This window comes from Protomyctophum parallelum (genome assembly GCF_964188405.1).
Source record: "Protomyctophum parallelum genome assembly, chromosome: 7".
Classification (NCBI taxonomy): Eukaryota; Metazoa; Chordata; class Actinopteri; order Myctophiformes; family Myctophidae; genus Protomyctophum; species Protomyctophum parallelum.
This window is the reverse complement of record NC_139705.1, coordinates 11,952,196-11,972,972: the sequence shown is the minus strand read 5'-3', so window position 1 is coordinate 11,972,972 and position 20,777 is coordinate 11,952,196. Positions and strand designations below refer to the sequence as shown.

The window sequence follows — 20,777 nt, the reverse complement described above, 5'->3', positions numbered from 1 at the left end:
TTTTAAAAATCTTTCCAAAATGTTGTCAAAAATCTTGTAGTGTATGAGAGGCTTAAAAGGATAATACAGAAAAGTCCTGGGGACTGTTTCAATTGTTGTCCTATGTATTTAATTCATCAACATAGCAGAGTAGAATATTATTAACACATTTGTGTCTGGGTAGCTCAGTCGGTAGAGCTCTCACCTTTGGACCACAAATTCATGGGTTCAATCCTGGGCACCACCAACTCAGCGTATGAGTAGCACAGCTTGGGTGTGGCAAGTTGTGGGGGAAGTCCTGGGAGCTGATGGTAGGTGTGGCGCTCCACCTCAGCTATCCATCTCCCAGGGGTCTATAGCGTATTGTAACGGGGACAGACTCCTGCATGTTACCGGCTGATACCGACATTAAGCCACTCCCGACCTACTTCTACATGTCATCATCAACAAATACAAACAAAGGAGAAAAAGGAAAAATGGCAACAGTGAATGGCAAATTAGAGTTTACTTGTATTTAGTTATTTATTTGGTGTGAAAATGGGTCCTCCATTGAGACAGACATGCAGGGAGCTTGAGAAGGAGAAATGAACAAGGGAAATACTTCTGGTGCGATTTGAAGTGTGTCACCATACGTAGGTGATCGTCTCACCGTTGATCAGCATGAAAATTTGTTTGATGATCAAACTAATTGATCAAGCTAATTAGGGCATTTGGGGGTAGCTAAGCCTGAACTGAACAGAAGGATAGAAAAATGGGATACAACACGTAAAAAAGAAAAAGATGTAAAAAAAGAAAGTCAAATAGCTGAACATTTTAATAAGGGTATTGCTTGTCCCTGGTGTTGATAGTGCAGTTGTCTTTGGTGAAATGAGGCCTTTTTACTTTTAACATTTTCTTACGTCTTTTGTTTTGTCCACTAGAGGTCTGTTATTCTTAAAATTAGAGTCTGCTGGCACTACTACTGCAATCCATCAGTGAATTATAGTTGTGTTTCTGTTTCCACCACAACATCCATTCATTCAAAAGAAAGAAAAAAGAAAAGAGTCTCTGTTTATTAAAAAAAAAAATGTGGTAGAATGTGAGGACAGTGTCACATTCTTGGTTGATTTTGATGACATCCCTACTCCGAAGAAGGCATTTTGTTGCCGAAACATAGATTTTTTTGCATCGTGACTACGAGCTGTGCGAACTCTCTTTCTTTTTTCAATGCTTTTGATGACATATAACTCTTGAATTAATGCAGATAAATGTTTGTGCCAGAGATTATGTCATACCCCCTTAACCAAGACAGAGACAGAGTCCGGAATACTCATCCCAAAATCATGGTGTTTGTGCAGTGGCGTAAAGTCAGTTACTAAGTACAAGGACTACTAAGTACAATTTTAAGGTATTTGTACTTTACTTGAGTGTTTCCAATTTCCAATACTTTTACTTCTACTCCACTACATCTTAGAGGCAAATATTGTACACTCCACTCCACTCCATTATTTGAAAGCATTAGTTATTTGTAGATTTTCATTATTACAAAACATACAGTAACCATTTCAGCCCTATATACATTTCAGTCATTTGAGAATAGCCCGATCTACAAGCTCACAACGCGTTGTGAGCTTGTATAATTGATTAATTGATCACACTTATGATCATGATAAATTAGCACAATTCTTTTCTACTGGGTCTGTATCTCATAGGAGGGCTGTGAGCAGTTCAGAAACCCATCCACCAGTGACATCATCGATGGGGAATCCAAGCTAATAGAAACGGCAGGCTTTCTTTTCCTGCTTAACAATAATGTCACTGGTGGATGGGTTTCTGAACTGCCCACAGCCCTCCTATGAGACACAGACTGAGTAGAAAAACATTGTGGTATTTTATCATGAACATTAGTGAGGACCAATTATATGAAGATAGGTTGAAAAGTGGTGAAGTGGTCCTTTAACATAACATTTAACAGTGTGTTTTCACATTCATGTTTTCCACTGCAAAGAACTGTAAGAGAAAACAATCACACATGAAATAATTTTATTCCACTTTATACAGTGTATTGCTCCATTTCACAATAGTGCAAAAAAATTCATTGTTTTTAAGGTTGCTCCTTCCTCATAAATAACAAACATAAATAAACAATATTCATCACATCGAACAAGAACTAAAAAAACTGACAAAGCTATAGTCACATGGACATTGCACAACTGGATATAACATAAGTCGAGGAAGCTCTCCATTTATTTACAGTTTGATCCATAGAATGGAGACCAAGGTCTTATATGTGGTTGTGTGCACAATTACCCCTCATGGTCCATTCCTACATCATACCAGCAATACAGAATAGAATCTGCATAACACAATCATAATTAGGGTTGCTTTAGAGCCGCATAAGGTCCTTCAAAAAAAGGAAAAAAAAAGGTCAAACTTCTCAGAAGTTCGGAATGGTATCACTGCGCTACATATTAACTGAATCTATGTTGAAAGACTCAAAATGACCTATTTATAAGGGCATTTCTCCCCCCCATCACTTAACTCAGATTAATCAAGTATCAATTCATCAGAAATATAGTTTTCACTTTTCCCATACCTGGTTCATCAAAATAATAGCTTTGTTGCAGCAAGATGCATGGTTGTAGAGAAGATCAACTTTTGGATCCATTTCAACAATGCAAGGATGAGGTAATGTTACAAGACAGTATTTTGAAGTGTGTTTAAGAGAAAATAACAGCACTCAGTATTCTGACAGCAATCCAGTTGACCATTACTGGTTACCGTCATTGTGTCATATTGAATGGGTACTGTTCCCCATGAAATCATTTAGGATTGGTCAACAGGCTAGCAAGTGACAAAAGCCTTTAGCACATAAGTTGTGGACATGATATGTAATTTCATTAAATCATGCTTGTGGCAGTGAACAAATACCATTTGCAAATGTGCATGAAATGGTGCATTTTAAAACTTGTAATGATAGCAGACCAAGAAATAGCTTGCAATAATCTTTCCACTTAACTACCAAAATAACAGATCTCAAAAGTACAACAATAACTGAAAAGCTGTAACTTCATCTAGATAGACGGCTCTGTTACTTCCATCCATGATACGCACATCACTTAAAAATCAAATAAAACTCTTAAGAGGCATAGATGTGGTCCATTTGCTTCACAAAGCATTATTAAAACAATATATTATTATTTTTACACGTTAAATAAATAAGAAATATAATCCAACATAATCATCATCTTATAAAAAAGGCTCAGTCATTTACAATTTTGAGTAGCATGTAGCCTGTAGGACATAGGTTTCCTAGCTTGTTGGAGTTCATGCACATTTTGTGATGAAGGTAGAACAACAAAGCCTTTTACTGCCTCCTAGTGTGGCACAGGAGCACTACATTTTATTCCCTTGGCTGGGGGATTATGCCAGTAAACATGCATGGCAGAACCAGTCTATAGCTACATTCCTAAAGTAAAACCATTCACTTTCTCTTTGATTATATTATTGAAAAATAAAAAAATATATATCAAAACAACACAAAAAAGTCAAACCAAAAACACTTACAGTACACATGATAGACGTTTATGTGACCACCACGGTTAAGGGAAAGAGTGTGGTAACACTGGAGTGGTGAGTAAGTAGTAGGGTGTGAGGAGAGACAGGTGATTGTGTTTATAATGTACAGGTTTTATCTGTGAACATTGTTTTCTGTTGTATTGGTCAAGACAGAGACAGGGCGCTGGTACATTGGAGCCTCACAAATTCCAGACTAGGTTTAGCACATTCCAGAGTTATTGGCACCCTTTGACGAAGAGTCCAACAGTATGTAGAATTTCATAATACAACTATTGGCATTCAGGAAACTATCCTTTATTAAAATTGCCTAGTTTGTTTTTTTAAAAGGACGGTTGGGTCTCAATCATGCCATGTCTTTGTTGTTCCAATTAAAAGCATTGTTAACTAGCAAAACCTTGCCCAAATGACGTCCACACTTCCTGGCGGGAGTACAAATTGCGTTTCACTCAGAGTGTGTGGACCTCTCCAGTTTTATAGATACAGTATACGCGTTTCAAATATAGTCCCTCAAGGTTAATAAAATATGTATTTTTTAAACAATTTTTAAAAGCCTCAATGGTGTCAATTTGCATCTCAGTAGTGAACAGAGTGAATAGACTACTTACTGTAAGTCTTATGTCAAAACCATGCACCCTGGATTTTATTTTAATCATGTAATATAAGAACTGTGTTCCAAAAGAAAGGACCCCACTTTGAGAACCACTTGTTTGATGAAACAAAATCCGATGAAACACAACGTAACGTGGCTTCAGTGGCCAGAGAATTTTAATCAATTTGTAGGCAGCGTTTTATTGTCTTACTCTTTGCATAAATTAGTAAGTTTTTCACCGTCAGCTGATGCTTCGTAACCATAATGGAGTAAAATGCCCCGGAACACAGTTCTTATATTACATGATTAAAAAATAAAGTGTATGGGATTTTGAATGGGAAAACCTCTTCATGATCCAGGTGGTGAGGTTTGACTTGGGTACTTTATTCTCCTGGCAGCAGGCCTGAAATACCATACCTTAATACTACACTTCAATACAATGATGGCACCACCTCATCTTGAGAAACCTCATCCAAGTCATAATGCGCTTTTTGGTACATACAGTTTAAGTTAATGGGAAAGTAGGGTAAAAACTGTGGTCTTTTAAATGAAATGTTAAATATATATGTTTTTTCTTTTCCTTTTTAAATCATTTTTTCATCTATTTTTTTTACATTAATCCCAATTGTCGTTATGCCGATTTCCCCCATGTACGAGTATCACTGCCAATCCCTACTGTTGGTCTTGCGTATCAGGAACACGCCATCCCTCCCAGTTGGGCTCCCTTTAGAACAGGCACCCTGACCAACTGGAAGAGTCCCTCCCCTGCTAGCTTCTCTGTGTTTGTTACAGGAATGGGAACTTTACCCATCCCACCCGGACTCCCCCTTTTGTTTTGTCTTTACCACTCAAGTTGTAGTTAAAGTTCATTGATTGTGTTATATATAATATATATTAGATTTTCAGTGTTTGTGAAGTCATTAGAAAAAATAAAAGATTCGACCCGGACTCCCCCTTTTTTACCACCCAAGTTGTAGTTAAAGTTCATTGATTGTGTTATATATATAATATTTTATATTATATTTTCATAGTTTGTTCAGTCATTACTAAAAAAAAGATGCCAACAATTCTGGAGTGCACTGCATACCAGAACCGTTCTATCCTCTTCCCATTTCATCATCCATCCACCCTCCCTACCTCTTCCCCAATTTCACCCTTCGTCTCCCCACACAACCCCCCCTCCCTTATTCTCCTCCTCACCCTCTCTCTTCTCCATCAAACGGAGCAGTTGCGTCTCTTCCCAGAGCCAGTCTGGGCAGTTGCAGCAGCAGTAGAGGCAGGGACAGGCGCTGAGGTTAGCCGGGTGGTGACCCCGTGTCAAAGGCTGGTCGAGGAGACCGAGAGGGTGGGCGAGGAGGGCGGCGGGAAGTTGAGCAGCTCCAGCACGGCCACGCCCACGCTGCTGCGGCGCGTGAACATGCAGGAGGCCGCCACCCACTTGTTGCTGCGCGGGTTGTACTTCTCGATGGAGTTGAGGCTGGAGCTGCCGTCGTTGCCGCCCACCGCGTACAGCCAGCCGTCCATGGCCACCAGGTCGTGTGTGCTCCTGAGGAGAAAGAAGCACACCAGGAGAGGATGAGTCAGATTCGGATCAGTATGGAAAAGCTTTGATATTCAAAGTGCTGCTTTATCAGCCCAAGTTAGGGTTGGCCCCAAACGTCCAAATGTACGTTCGTTACATTGTTGTTTCGGATGTTAATCAGATGTAATTTCACGAACATTGACGAACACGCTGTAGTGTGCATGCCAGGTTGCTAGGTGGTGGTAAGAACTGCCAGATAGACCAGGCACCCAGCATACAAGAACCACCGTTCCGTTCTACTTCCTATCACAACGCTGTTTGTTTACATCATGTTTTACATTCACCATCGCTAGTCACTACATTTGTATTTGTAGGATGAGCGGGGCGAGGGAGCGCTTGCTCATTCTCGCACTCCAAATATCGCCTACGGCTCTGCCCTACTGTAATAAACATATGCGTTGTGAACCCACGTGAGCCATGATATCACAAGTTTTGCCCGAAAACGCAGTTCTCGTCTAAAGGGACCCCCAGCAAACGATACTTTATTTTGCCATTTTATATGGACACCGTTCTTACGTAAAGGGGGCCTTATTCTTTTCCAAAAGTGCTAGTGCTCATACAGAATGTCTTGGGCTTAGGCTTGAGGGAACAAATGAAAAGGAGACGTGACATTATAGTGCAGTGTTTTGGATGGTGTAAACGGAGCCTCTCAGCAACGAGATAAACACTGCTGAGGAACACTATGGTTTATTCATGGGTGTGCGGTGTCAACTGCTGTCGGGTTTCTCTGCTCCTACCTTCGATTGTTATTAGCCCCTTTTACACAGCCTGTTCAAGGCAGGAATGCCGTTATTCCCTCTCACTGTTCTGTATAAAAAAAGGTATCTACATCGAATAGGGGGCATTGTTGTGCTGCCTTTGAGCTGGCAACAGAGGTAGTCACAGAGCCAGAGGTTACATGTCATTGACGCATCCATTTACACAACACGACCCGCTGTCATAAAACACAGTATTTTCAAAGGGAAAATCTATTAGTCTACACTAGTCTTGACTAAATGAATAACAATACATACATATTTTGAACAAGTATTTTCATATTGTTGTAAATGTAACGGTAGGAAGTCTACCAACAGCTACCATCTCAAGTTATGCCTGCATGTGTGAGAGACCAAACAAAGAAAGCAAGACACAGCCTTTATGTCGCTCTGGAGAAGAGAATGCTACGTTGTCAGTGCATTTTGTGCCAGCATTTTGTCAAATAAATTCATAGACAGCATGAACTAACAGCAGCTGTCATCTTAAACAGCATAATGCTAGACGCCGACGTGTTGCACATCAGGCCTCATACTGCTAAATCACTACCACAGCTGGTGGGAATTTGGCATGAGCATGTCAAACATGTTAGACATTTAAAGCCTCAATGTTACCGGCGTCATCAGGTTTAAGAGGCCAAGCTATTTTAATATGATATATAATAAGATATATAATACACAATGGAAGATTGATTTGAGAAGAAACTAAGTGTCAACATTTACAAACATAAATAATTGATTGAACCTGTGGCATACCCCTTATTGATGTCATCAAAGGACAATTTATCATGTAATTTAATAACTTAAACCTTAAGCTATTAAATCACATTAAGTTGGTGCAGACTGTGTTTCGTTGGGTATGTAAGAGGAGAGGAGTATGTAATAAATATTAATTATCGTGTGAAAGTTGTAAACCGTTCGTAAACCTTCTCCCTCATGCAGACCTGCGGATGTTCATGGGGGCCACTGCCTCCCAGGTGTTGGACTTGGGGTTGAACCTCTCCACTGAGTTGAGGCAGCTGGTGCCATCGTTGCCCCCTGCCACATACAGCATGCCCTCCAGCACGGCTACTCCTGCGCTGCTGCGGCGACTCAGCATGTTGGCGATGGCGGTCCACGTGTTGCCCTGCTCAGGTAAACAACACAAAGCACAGGTTTCACCATTAGCCTTCACCGTTACAGGTTGCACCATTAACCTGTGACCCTTACAGTGACACACAATGCTGACTGACAAAATAGTGTTTAGCGTAGTTTAGGTACGTTTGTTTGTTTGGGGGGGGGGGGGGGGGTTAAGAAGAGCCGATCCTCTATCAAAAGTAGGGAGGTTGAGAATGACAAAGGCACAAGAGAATGTCTTCTGGTGCGATTCAAAAAATTCAGCCAGGACAAGTGTCACCATTCTGTAGGTCAGCGTCTCAAACGCTACACAATTAAATCAGCACAAGAATTCAACGGTTTACCTGGGGGTCGTATCTCTCCACGGTTGCGAGGTGTGAGGAACTGTCATAGCCTCCAACTGCATACAGGCTACCATCTGGAGAGGAAAAAGGAGTGAACGTTGTTTTTTTTTTTTTTCTTATATTTTTTTTTGCGGCTTACGCCTTTTATTGATTTTTGAAGGGACAGACAGTAGGCTGACAGGAAACGGGAGAGAGATGGGGGGGTGACATGCAGTAAAGGCCGTGTCGGGTCCGGGAGTCGAACCCGCGGCACACTGCGACTGGATTACCAGTCCGGTGCCCAGACCGTTACGCTACGGCCTGGGCCTGAGTGAACGTTGTTTGAGGGAACCTTTTTTCTTTTATATTACCAGTGGAACGGCAGACTGCAAACTCCCCCTTATCAAATCAAGTTTAAAAATGAATAATGAAATAAAAGTAGATAGATCACTGGAGCATTTGTTGTTGCCCGTGTTTATTTAACAGAGGGTAGGCTTCTCAGCCTGAACCGAAGGTCCAATGTTGGATAATCTAAATAAAGGGCAACCAATGCAGAAATTATTCCAATTTGTTTATCACAGCCTTATGACAAGGACAATGCCGAAATAGGACTTTTGGTCAACACTAATGAATATCATATTTCACCTTTGTTGGCAGACTACAGAATTCAAATAACAATACCAGTATACACATCGCCTGATGCCAACAGTGCTTTCCAGAAAACATGGGAATGCATGCATCTGTGCGTGCGTGTATGTACAGTATGTGTGTGTGTCAAGCTCCTACCCAAAGTAGCTACACGAACATATCTCCTGCGCGTGCTCATGGCAGCAATGGAGGTCCACGTACTGGTAAGAGGGTCATACCGCTCTGCACTGTAGGATGTAGAATGGGGACATCAAATCAATCAGGTTGAAATTCACACCGATGACATTTATTTTATGTTTGTAGACAGAGCCTAGTCCCTCCATGTGCCAGAAGTGTACCTCCCAGCCCTGGCAGAGTAGTTCTGGAGTAGTTCCAACGGATTGTGTGCCCCTGGTTTTCCCCTAGTGGGACCGATTGAGGGTAGCTACTGGGACGTAAGTCGGGACTTGATCACTCCCGGCTGGGTCGCCTGAGTGAGGGGTATGATGTTGAGAGACCCGAAACCCCGTTGACCTCAGGATACATCACTGAGGATACGTCCCAGGTGCATCCATGCGATGTTTTTTTTGTTATAGTAGTTCCACAATAGAGCAGTCCAGGGAGGCACATTTTTTATTAGGCAAGAAAGGGAAATTAGCATCCCATTCATTGAGGGCTTATGGTATGGAAAATAGCCAATAAGGAGTTTTTGCACAAAAAAACACCTGGACCTCTTTGGTGGGGACGTAACAACTACAAAGAAAGGTAAGAAAGATAAGAAAGCATTCTAGCATGGAATTCTCCTTTAAGCCTGTGTTCACAACATACAGATTTAAAAAAAAGTAATGAGACGAGGAAGTAGTCTGTCCAAAACTGCTAACTCATTTCCAGGTTCCATGTCTACACACTTCAGCGCTTTACTGTGTCACACAAAAGCAAAGTGATTAGTTGACCAAACAATTAGCATCCAATTCTCTCTGGGTGCCACATTAGGCTGCTTTGAAAACAGAAGTGAACACATGGTGCCTGTGTGGGTGTACAGGAAGCTCTGTCGTAGCCCCCAGCAGCATACTGTCTGTGTGTGTGTACCTATTGAGACTGAAAGCTCCATCGTAGCCCCCAAAAGCATACTGTGTGTGTGTGTGTGTGTGTGTGTGTGTATGTACCTATTGAGACAGGACGCTCCATCGTAGCCCCCAACAACATACTGTGTGTGTGTGTGTGTATGTACCTATTGAGACAGGAAGCTCCATCGTAGCCCCCAGCAGCATACAGCAGCCCATACAGAACTGCCACGCCCAGACAGCTCCGCCGCGTTCCCATGGAAACCTCTGGTTGCCAAGAGTTAGTGACAGGGTCATAGGATTCCACGCTTGCCAGGTCTGACGTGCCATCGTACCTACACCACAGGGGACCATTCATTATGGCATCTAAAAAATGCTAGACCCCCCCCCCAAATGATAGAAAAAAAGATGTCATCATAACAGCGGAAACCAAGCCTAATGTTTTTTTTTTTTCATACCATATCGAGCGAGAGGTTAGCATCAGCTCACAATCGCTACCGTCATATCAAAGGTCAGTCTGTTGATGGCTGCCACTCACCCTCCCACAGCGTATAGTCGGTTACCGATGGCCGCTACGCCCACCCGAGCCCTCCGAGTGGACATGGAAGACACCATGTGCCAGCGGTCTGTCCTGGTGTCATAGGCCTCACAGTCTCCATGGATGGCAAACAAGCTGCCTCCACCTACAGCAGGTTTAGTAGAACAGGTTTATCAGTTGAGATCTCAGTGTTTATGAAGTAGCACAGAGCAGTGGTTCCCAAACTGGGGGTACCCAAATAAGTTTTTAGGGGTCCCCAGATGATTAGCTGAATGTGCAACATTGTTTTCTCAGTCAACAGTAAAACAAAGTGTGTACAGGGTATCTGCACATTTCTAAAGTTACAATTTAATGACCTTTACAATACCAAATTGTCAAATATTACTTAAGAAAGTAATATTGTGAAAATAGCCAATCTACAAACTCACAACGCATCGCAGTGTGAGCTTGTAGTCCAGCTTTCCCAATATTTATCTCTTATCTCTGTCATGGCCTGAAAGGTTTGGGAACCCTTGTTATCGAGTAGTAAATATGTTTTTTGTTTGTGTTATGCATTTGTACAAAACATGTACTGTAGGTAGATGCCAAAAAAAATGAAACGGTAGAAAAGGAGGAATTCAATGGATATTGGAAGCAGTGTCCTTGTGGCCGACCTGGCATGGTCTAAAGTTCACCAATAGAGCGCAGTTGCAATGAAAAATGATTCTGTGCAAAATTAAGCATGAATGAAATGCGTTAGCCCAAATTACATTTGTTAAGCCCTAACCACTTCCAAAGCGTCACCATGCAACTCCTTGGGTCCAAACGGTTGCAAGGAGTTAACGCTAAAACCGTCTTGACCCTTTGGTGTGGTTTACTTTGGGCCATTGAATTCCATGCGTTGAATCACTAGGGTCAACGTGAGTCAACGTGCAACAAGACATATCACACCGCAGGGACCGTCTTGACCCTTTGGTGTGGTTAGGGCTTAAGAGAAACAACAGCAAGAGAAACCACACTTTTGTAAGTGGAGACCCACTTACAATCTGTTTGATGTAGGCGTGCAACAGATCTAATTAATTTGAAAAATAATTAAAGAAAAATACAGATTTTCCAAAATAATGAAAATCGCAGATCTACAAGTTCATGGATAGATGGATTTGATGATTCTTAAGAGGTTTTGTCTAAATCAATCTAAACAGCATAACAAGAAGACTACTGTGCAAATTCCCCATTTAGCGTTTCTTTCATTTGGGCATTTAGCAGCAGTAGGTTCATGTTATGGTGAACCGGTGAGAGAGTGTACCCTAGTGGGTACCTTCGGGAGCACACTGACCGACGGCGAAGAGTACAGGGCTAGCGCCCTCACAGCGTCGCGGGCGCGTGCGGCAGTTGCTGAGCACGCCCCTCTGCTCGGGCATCAGGTGGTACTTTAGGGCCTCGATCAGCAGGTCCTTGCACTCCGAGTGGTGACGCACCAGCAGCTCTGTGTCCACGTTGCTCATCAGGAAGTCTCGCCTCAACAGTGGCAGGCGCACGCACTTCATCAGCTATTGGTGAGCACAGAGAGGGAGGGGGGTGGAAACATTAGAGAAAGGAGGAAAATTGGAGAGGACCGGTTGAGATCACAGTACGTTGTTGTTCATAATGCAGTGAACGAGGTAGTTAGAGAGAAGGGAGATAAGCTGCAGTCAAAATGGGCTTTTGTATACTGTCAAATTCAAATCAAGGAAATTATATTACGCAAAATTCACTTACACTTGGGTGGAACAGTGTTCGCACATTCAAAGTAGGGTTTTGCGACGAACAATTATTTTCATAATCTATGAATCTGTCATTTTTATTTGATTGATCAAGACCATAAAATTGTTAAAGAAAATAAAGCTAAAGATGATAGTACATTTTGCTAAATTACATCATTGTGTTCACCCAGCAGTGAAAAGCATAATTATTCATTTTACAATTTGGAACAAAGAAGATACAGGTGAAGTTGTAAGCATCAAACAAAGTAATGGCCTTTTTCTGAGTGAACCGATTATTTGAGGACTCAAATTGTAACATTCAAGTCATACCCATGGTACGTGTTGCCTGCGTCCGTCTACGTCATGTTTGACCCAGCTCAGCACGGCCCGGTACACTTCCTCTTCCGACGGCACGTTGAGGTTGTCACTGGAGATCAGATCCAACACCTGGATGAAGAATCACAGTACGCCATGTCATTGTCCATTCACAGCTTCAGCCTTATATCGTGCACAAACCATTTTCCTGTGAAGTGGCTTTATTTTGGTTAACATTTTCTACACAGTTAAGTTGAAACAGAAAGGTCTGCACTCTGCACACCAAATTGCTCCCATTCAAATTATTTTTAATCTTCTATAATCTAGAGTGGCAACAAGGCGCTCTCTCAGACACAGCCATGTTGCTCAAAATGTGACTCAAATTAAAAAGATTTTTAAACAGGAGCTATTTGGTGTGCAGACATTAAAATGTTACTTGAACATACGTAATGGACCATGAAGAAGGCTGCGCTGGTTTATCCAATTCTTTAACAAAACTATATTATGAATGAACTCGCTACATCAATAAAGGCTAATTTAACTTTTTTTCCACCAGGAGAGTGGTTTGTTTTTGAGTGGTGCAACCACTCCAAGGAACATCAATGTCCGTGTTCACCTATGTGTTGGTTAATGAGCACCAGTATGACTAGTAGTACCAGTAGGGGCGCTGTTGTGCCAGAAACAGAGAGAGTGATAGTGCTGCACTGTTGCCTGCTAATGAGAGAGAGAGAGACAGGAGGGAGGAGGGGAGTTGCACCACTCAGTTCACACGTGTGTGATTCTTTTACTTTGTAAAGTAATCATGGACATTTGAATTCCATTCGGAATTCAAACTTCTCTTCAGGGACTTTAGATCAATCTAATTAAATTTATTTTATTAAGCCACATCTCTGTATACTAGTGTGGGTGGTTAATATGTTGTATACCAACTAAGTGTTGGACGTTCTGTGGCGTGCTGTGTGCTGCAGTCACAGAATGGTGAGTGGCCTGGCTGGCACCATTCCCAGAACGGGCCAGGCTGGGCGGGGACACAGTGGCCAGCTGCTGTTGCCTGCCCAGACCGGGGCAATAGTTAGCGGGGACACAGTGGCCAGCTGCTGTTGCTCCAGACCGGGGCAATAGTTAGCAGCCTCGCAGGAACAGCATCCACTGATCCTCAGTCACACAGAGGAACACTGCTACCACCACTATTGTTGCTACTGCCCTTCTCTGCAGCCCCCCTCCCCTCTGCATGCACATACTGCACCATATTAACTTAAACACATACAGTACAGTAAACAGACAGAGTTTAACATGCTGTATTCTCAGCTGTGTAATGCTACAGTATATCTGAACTCCACCAGTCATAAAGGCAGGTCGTAAGTATGCCTTTGTGCCATGCTGCTTCCCTCAAAGCCCATGGGTACGAAATAAGGGGCAAGTTTCATAGCTCTGTGTGCTCAAAGTTGCTAGGAGCGACTGGCAAATAATCCAGCATTGGTGCAGAGCTCTCTCTGATGGGCACACACACAACAGCTGCAGGAGTAGGGGAGGGGCAGAAAAACTAAATAAAGGAGACAGAAAACAAATAGAACAAGATATTTAAAAAAACAGTGGACAGTCTATTTTCAAACTGCATTTATGCAGCTTTGCATCTAAAACTTTCCTGTACACGTGACGTGACTATGCCACAATGCGCCAACAGCAGTACCCGTCTGTAGGCAGTGATAAGCTGATCATTTGAACTCTCACGGAGCACTCTCTCTTTAGACATGTGGGGATTTGTTGAGGTAAAAAAGAAAAACGATAATAATAATGTTGCCAACTTTTGGGCTTGCACGTTTTTTCCACTGCCACACAAGTTCCCAAAGGACTTCTACCACAGCAAATCCTGTGTGTGAGATAGACAATGTTCACTACCTCAGAGAAGTAAACATTGTTATGAGGATAGTTACAGAGCACAACGGCTGCTGTGGAAAAAACGTCACTAGCTTATTTTAATTACTGCTGGCAGCACATGGCATGACCCTCAGCACAGCATAGCCACTGCCGAGCATGGTTGATGAATAAGTGATGAATAAGACCGAGCTAAGATGGCGTTCCAGATAAAGGTACTGCATGGCATCACCGTGGGACGACTAAACCACAAGAGACAATGATTGACGCAGAGAGTTGAGGTAGCCAAGATGCCGTCATAATGTACTGTATGTAACCGACTTTTAACTGAGTATCTGGACCTGGACCATTTTTACATGCTCAGCATAAAAATTTAAGCTCCGATTTTCGCTGTGAATTTCTCTTCTGTTGCCCATTTTGAGGAGTCTGTGGAGTGAAAAGTGGAAAGGTTCAGAACGCAACCAGCTGTGCTCATATTGGAGGAAATGGGGATTAACAATATGACTAAATTGAGCTAAGCTCATGCTAATGTACTGTACCACACATCTGTTCATCTTTTTGGGCAATCCACCAACCGACTAAGGGGATTAAATGAGGGCTTCTCATTGCTCAGACTGAAATACTGTATAGAATCAAGTTATTTAACCAAAAACTACAACAATGAATGAATCCACTCTGAAGGATTGTAGCAAAACACAATCATAATCCCAGGCATGGAATGACATGACTAAAATAAAAAACTCTACGTGGTAAAATTGGCCACGTATTTGATTTGCCAGATAATTTGTAGGAGATGAAAATCATGATTGGCTGCGAACAAACAAAACTTCCAAGCCGCAGTTAAAATAGACCTGCATCAGTGTGGTGACTGATGCTAATAGTCCCATGATGACTATGCCACGTTTGAACAAGAAACCCTCAGCAAGGGATTCTGTGAAGACTGTGGAATCCGTGACAGTGTTACCTGTTTCAGTGGCAGCAGCATGAACTCCTCCGTCTTGGACACTTCCACAAAGTGCTGCAGGACATACTTGTGGGCCGACTTGAGCAAATCACTGCAGGAGTGAGTGTCTGCAAAGCCACGGATTCCCAAGCAGTTGGAGGGGTCCAGCTGGCTGAGGAGAAACTTACAACAGGCGTCCCGCACCCCGTTGAGCTGCAGCAGGCTGGCTGCTGGGAGCAATGTCTACAAGGGGAGCAATTTATGGGACATGTAACTGACAGCTTTAATGAAACGGAATGAAAATTAATCCATCAAGTCTGCTTTTGCTCGTTGAGATAAGCTTTTCTTTTTTTTTAAGAAAAAGAAAACCAAGGGGCTATTCCCAATACAGAATGTTCCACACAAAGACACACGTTTCCCTACCTGGACGTTGCCTTCCCCCACCACTATCTCAGCTGTGTAACCATACTGGACCAGCTGTTCCAAAGCCTGGGAGTCGATGTCATGGAGGGTCACATGGGTCTGTCGACTTTCTGACATTTCATCTGTATGAACACATATAGGACAAGGACATGTGTTGTGAAATCTACTGCATTTTTGTTTTTATAATGAGAGAATTGAGATGTGTTGACTGTGTGATTTTGGGAAATTAAAGGTAGTATAGACAACATTTAAACCACAAATATGTGTATATTTATATATTTAGTCTTTTCCCCTCTATCAGCCACTATATAATTGTGCTGGGGTGTTTTCATGCAGAAAGACACGTCCCTCTGGCTGTATTTTGGTTTTCACTATTTATGTTGTCGTTGAACGTCGTTGATCCCTTGGCAGGGACGCCTCTGTCTGTGTGGGGAGGAGGGGGGGGGAGGGGAGCTCAGAATTGATCCATACATACATAGGGCCTCCCTCCTGCTGAGCTCCCCCTTCCCCCCCTCCTCCCTCCACAGACAGAGGCGTCCCTGCCAAGGGATTGCAATATAGCAAAGATTTGTAAAGAATAGTAATAGTACTAAAGTGGTGGCTTAACCACCAGGGCTTCTCAAGTCAACCAGGTTCAATAAAAAACATTAACATTTAGTCTTACAATTGGGAATTCAAAAGGCTCATTCTATCCATTACCAATCTACATATTATCCTTCATTATGGAGCCAAATCTACTGAATTCATTCACCGCCGTCCTTCCATCACACTGACGTAAGGCAGAGCTCCAGATGAACACTGAACTACTGCCAGATATGAACTCATTTATCAGACGTCTTTTAGCCCCTTCATCATTTATACTCTACTACTACTCTACTAGAGCAGCGTTTCACTGCATTTAACAGATATGGCCAAAACTAGTAAGTTGACCATCAGAGCAGGAAGCAGTCTCTTATAAGTCTCTGGAGGCATACTGTACCCTAAAAACGTCTATTCTGAGCTGCAGGAGGGTTTAGGAAGACGTCTGAGACGCACGCCTCATGTGACCACCTGCGACCCAGGTGGTCACATGACAGGAAGAGAGGATGCAAGTAAACGATGAGGAAGGAACTTAAGGAAGCGATGATGCTGAAAGGATGAGGCAGCTCTACTGTACTTTTCCACAAATAAGCAGTCAAAATAAAATCACACCTCACAAAACAAAACAAAGCACAGATTGATGAAACATATTGAGACATGCCACCTGCTGCGTTAAATGTGAGATACAACTGCGTGGGAGGTGGATATTTACAATTTAGGACACCAAAAGAACAGCGGTAAGCAGTAATGACTAACTCATCCATGAGTGTCCTGTGCCGAAAGGTAGTAGATTTACAAGCTTACAGCACATGTCATCAGTTATGTTTGGCACTGGAGACAGTGCTGTACATTGAAAGTATACTATCAGAGACAGGCTTTAGTGGTGATCTTGAACTTACTGGTAAACATGGCATGGAAGTAAGGGCTGCAGGAGGCCAGCACCACCTTGTGCGCCTTGATCTCCTTGTTGGAGACATGGAGGACGATGTCGCACAGCAGGCCACGCTGTCGCATCCTGTTCATGGACACGAATGAGTCGTGGTAGTGCCGCTTGGAGTTGTGCGAGATGCTGTGGCCGTCGCGGTTGAGCAACTGCATGCCCCCCTCCATCATGGTGCCTGTTGTGGTGGTGGCCGGCTTCTGCCTGGGCCTTACGCTGGACAACTGGAACACACAGAAGGGAAATTCATGTTAATGAAAACTATAAAATGTTTCATCGTGATACTAAATACAGTAAATGGGTGCCTTATTAACCACAGTCATGAACCCTAGCATCCCTATTCTGGGGGCGGACTTTTGGCGAAAATACCAGATCTACAAGCTCACACCGTGTCGCATTGCTTTTGCCGAAGAGAGTTACTTTGTGGACGATCCATGATTAAGCATTAGGCGCGATTCATACTCCTATTTTAGAGCAGAATAAAAGTCGTTTCGGCTCTGTAGTAGAGCCTACAATGTGACGCCATTTGAGGTTCGGGGGGGCGAGTACCGTCCTAAAGACGGCTCTTCGGTGCTACTGAAATTTTCTGACGAGCCGAAATTTTGACACGGATTGAAACATTGTTAAACTTTCATTTAAATACTGGTTAGGTAGTCCTTTACCATGCAGTTGGTAAAGGCAGTTGGTTTTGTGATGTTTGTTCTTGCCCTTTAAGCAAACATCATAACTGTTTCTGTTTTGCACACTATGACAGCCTCACTATAATAAAATAAGGTAAAGTAAAATGATAGCACTAAAACTGACATTGCACCACTCTGGGCTTCACTGGGCTTTTCAACTCTTGATTAGACTAACCAAGAAAATAATTTATTTTGTATAGTCGAGTCAAGTCGACTCGTTGCCTGTATAATCCATAATTAACCTAGCCGAGGGCCAAATCCTTGCCACACTCAAGCTTCTATTAAGCTTCATTTATAGTAATACTGCACTCACTGTACTTAGACGACCGACTGTGTCACCAAAATAACAAACTGAAAAAACATGATGCATGATTTCCCAAGTATAAATGAGCCATTAGATGGGGAAGTAGCAGGAGGATGTACAGCATGTTTAATCACCACATCCTTCATTGAATTGAATCATTCATTTGTAGTGGACTCACCTACCCATATTTCTCTGCCAGAGAACAACCACCACCACAACATAACTAGCTTTAATGAAGAAATTAGACCAGAGGGAGGAAAGCATTTCCTAAATGTCAAAAGTGCTAAAATAGACTAAAGCAACCGATTGTTTTCCCACACAGACATTTAATTTAAGGCAACAGTAGCCCATTTGTTACAAAAGTGGGCATTTGATGCCAAAGGAAGCTGGTCTGAACTCTGCAAGGAAGATACATAGTACAGGTAATGTTGCTCAACATCAGTGCAGCTTGAGATGATTTTATGCAAGGCACTTGATTTGCTGATTTCCACAGGGGGAAAATATCAATACTTACTGGTTAAACCGTACAACACATGTGCCAATGGAAATCTCACTTTTCTTTTTTTTAACTTCATTTGTATTCGCATTACAGTCACAGTGCAGGGGAATCCAGGCATTATATAGTGCAGCAACCATCATTTATATGTCAGGTGGCAAAATTATAGATTGAAGTCTGACTAATTTAGACTGTAACACAGTCAAAACATCAGGAGATCCAAGATTCAAATCTACAACATCCTACTGTAAAGGATGTTGAGATAAAAAACGTGATATACCCCTCTGTCAAATAGCAGAGTAACAGACGTTTAGCATCTGGTGTTTATTATCGCCATGGTGAAGGAAGCAGTCTTTCAACAAATAGCCTATATAGGTGTCCAAGTGCTGATAAGGGACCATCTCAAATGTCACCACAGCGACATGTATCTCACTTTCCAACATGAAACAGACCATAACAAACACACCAACATACATAGGTTACCTTTATGTCCTAGATGGGGCACAAATAATTGACAGGAGATAATTTGAGGCATTTGTCACAGTTTAAGCAGATCATTACATTGTTATGGCTATTGCCATTGAGCCATTCAAGGACCCAAAGCAGATGCAACGCTGTCCCCTTGCCTTGATATCTAAGGCAAGGACAGCCAAAGTTAACTGATAATATTGCCTTCATTTTGTGGCTCAAACCCTTGGCACACACACACACACACACACACACACACACACACACACACACACACACACACACACACACAAGTGAGTTATCTAGCTAGCTAGCATACAATACAGGCAGTATGATCTCTTCAGAATCATTATCATATGACTGTTATATCTACTGACCATTTTGGGGGCAGCAGGTTCGTTTCTAGTATTCATCCATCAAGCTTTTCTCGTGTGGTTTTTTGAAGAAATCCCCCAACCCCCATACAACCCCCACCCACACTCTATATTTTGAAAAGCATTTAGCTTAGAATCAGCAAAAGGCTGGATATGAGGAAAGAATAGAATTTACCCGGCGGTGGCTGTGAAGCGTTATATCGTTAAGCAGAGCCACTTCTCCTCAAGGATGAGGGCAAATCAGTCACTGTCGCATTCGGATGGATGAGAGTGTGTAAAAACACACTGCCTGGCTATCTATCCATATTTTCACTGGAGCTATAAAGAAAGCGTCGTGTGCGTGCGGTGCGTGTGTGAGTGTGTAGCACTAGCTCGATGCTGTTGACGTAAATGCAAACCGCATGAACGGCGACTGACATCCCTTTTTAAGGTGGAGCTGCACCTCCTAATCTGCTGGTATAGTTCCAACTTCCAACTCTGTTCTGGTCACCCAAAAAGCCAATGTCCGCGTAGACATTGACCCGCACAAATGGGAAAAAACAAATGTCTCTTTGCCAACGTGTCACATTTGCATGCAGAATTGCAGATGTTTTGGTGACATCTGTTTTTTTGGACGACCTTTATAACTGCCTGGTTATTCAAGGGAGCACACACGTCCCATGTCCCCAAACATTGGATGCGCTCGGTTAATGACCCCCTGTACGCACAGGGGGGTGGAGCACTGGAGCTGGACAGATCGACTGGGAAGAAGAACCCGAGTTGATCCTCCCGTCTTGGCTACCCGCAACAACAAATCCTCATATTCACCACCAAACCCCCAGCGACAGCCGCCCTGCATATGCAAATTAAATCTAGGATTAAATCACATTCTCGCCACATAACAGAAATTGGTTACAAAATCTTAACACTTGTGTTTTGTACCCCCAAAACTCAACATGAATCACTTAGTGAAAGTAACGTTTAATTCTGCGAAATGGAGGTAACAGGCACAGCTAGGTCAGAGGAAATACAATACCATTCCGCCAAGACGACAATAAATAGGTATTTTATGGCCATCAATTCCCTACACCTACATGTACACTTACTTATATCGTGCCTTTACAAAACAAGCCCCACCGAATTTCGCATCTTATCTGCCACCGAAATGTTACTTGGGCTGTTATGGAAATGTGCTATCATCACACTATTTAGCCTGCCAAAAAAAAAAAAAGACTTACTAGAAGCAGCCGTCTTCGATGTCGAAATGACAGCCCCACTAGTCGTTTTCTGTTTGCATTAACCTTTCCCAGCTTCGTAACGTTGGATAAATAATTATATGGAGTGCAATGTTAGGGTGGATTCACCGCTGTTCTTTAGCTCTCCTGTCTTGTGAATACAATCATTTAATTGCAATATATCACGTGTAGCATCAAAACACAGCTTGTTCTCTCTCTCGGGCCACACACTGGTGGTTTGACAGTGCAATTGTTTGGTTTCTCGTGTATTGCCGTCCGATTGTCTTTTTTAGGCTACATTGTGGACACTTTTTTTG

The 20,777-nt window shown here is 42.6% G+C and overlaps 1 protein-coding gene across 3 annotated transcripts; it reads right to left on the bottom strand.

Annotated features, from left to right (window-relative positions):
- Positions 1-5,282: 5,282 nt before the first annotated feature.
- Positions 5,283-20,600, bottom strand: klhl17 (kelch-like family member 17). Of its 3 annotated transcripts, none has more exons than XM_083768718.1 (12): positions 20,464-20,600; positions 16,884-17,148; positions 15,406-15,527; positions 15,004-15,225; positions 12,180-12,296; positions 11,426-11,657; positions 10,129-10,273; positions 9,758-9,925; positions 8,686-8,774; positions 7,921-7,994; positions 7,405-7,586; positions 5,283-5,672 (listed from the first exon to the last, which is right to left on the bottom strand). In XM_083768718.1, exons 2-12 carry the CDS (start codon positions 17,095-17,097, stop codon positions 5,444-5,446), a joined length of 1,794 nt encoding a protein of 597 aa, XP_083624844.1. In that variant the 5' UTR covers positions 17,098-17,148; positions 20,464-20,600; the 3' UTR covers positions 5,283-5,443. The 3 variants fall into 3 exon arrangements, with proteins under 3 accessions (XP_083624844.1, XP_083624842.1, XP_083624843.1); XM_083768716.1 differs by lacking the exon at positions 20,464-20,600 and adding an exon at positions 19,250-19,581; XM_083768717.1 differs by lacking the exon at positions 20,464-20,600 and adding an exon at positions 19,250-19,581 and having other exon boundaries at positions 11,444-11,657.
- Positions 20,601-20,777: the final 177 nt, after the last annotated feature.

Excerpts from the sequence above, each read along its gene's own strand:
- klhl17 (XM_083768716.1), bottom strand. The coding sequence starts at position 19,285 with ATGAATACTAGAAACGAACCTGCTGCCCCCAAAATG. Across the intron at positions 7,995-8,685 it reads TGTTCGTGTAGCTACTTTGG|ATGGTAGCCTGTATGCAGTT; the intron begins GTAGGAGCTTGA and ends TTTCCTCTCCAG. Across the intron at positions 7,587-7,920 it reads TGGAGAGATACGACCCCCAG|GGCAACACGTGGACCGCCAT; the intron begins GTAAACCGTTGA and ends TTACCTGAGCAG.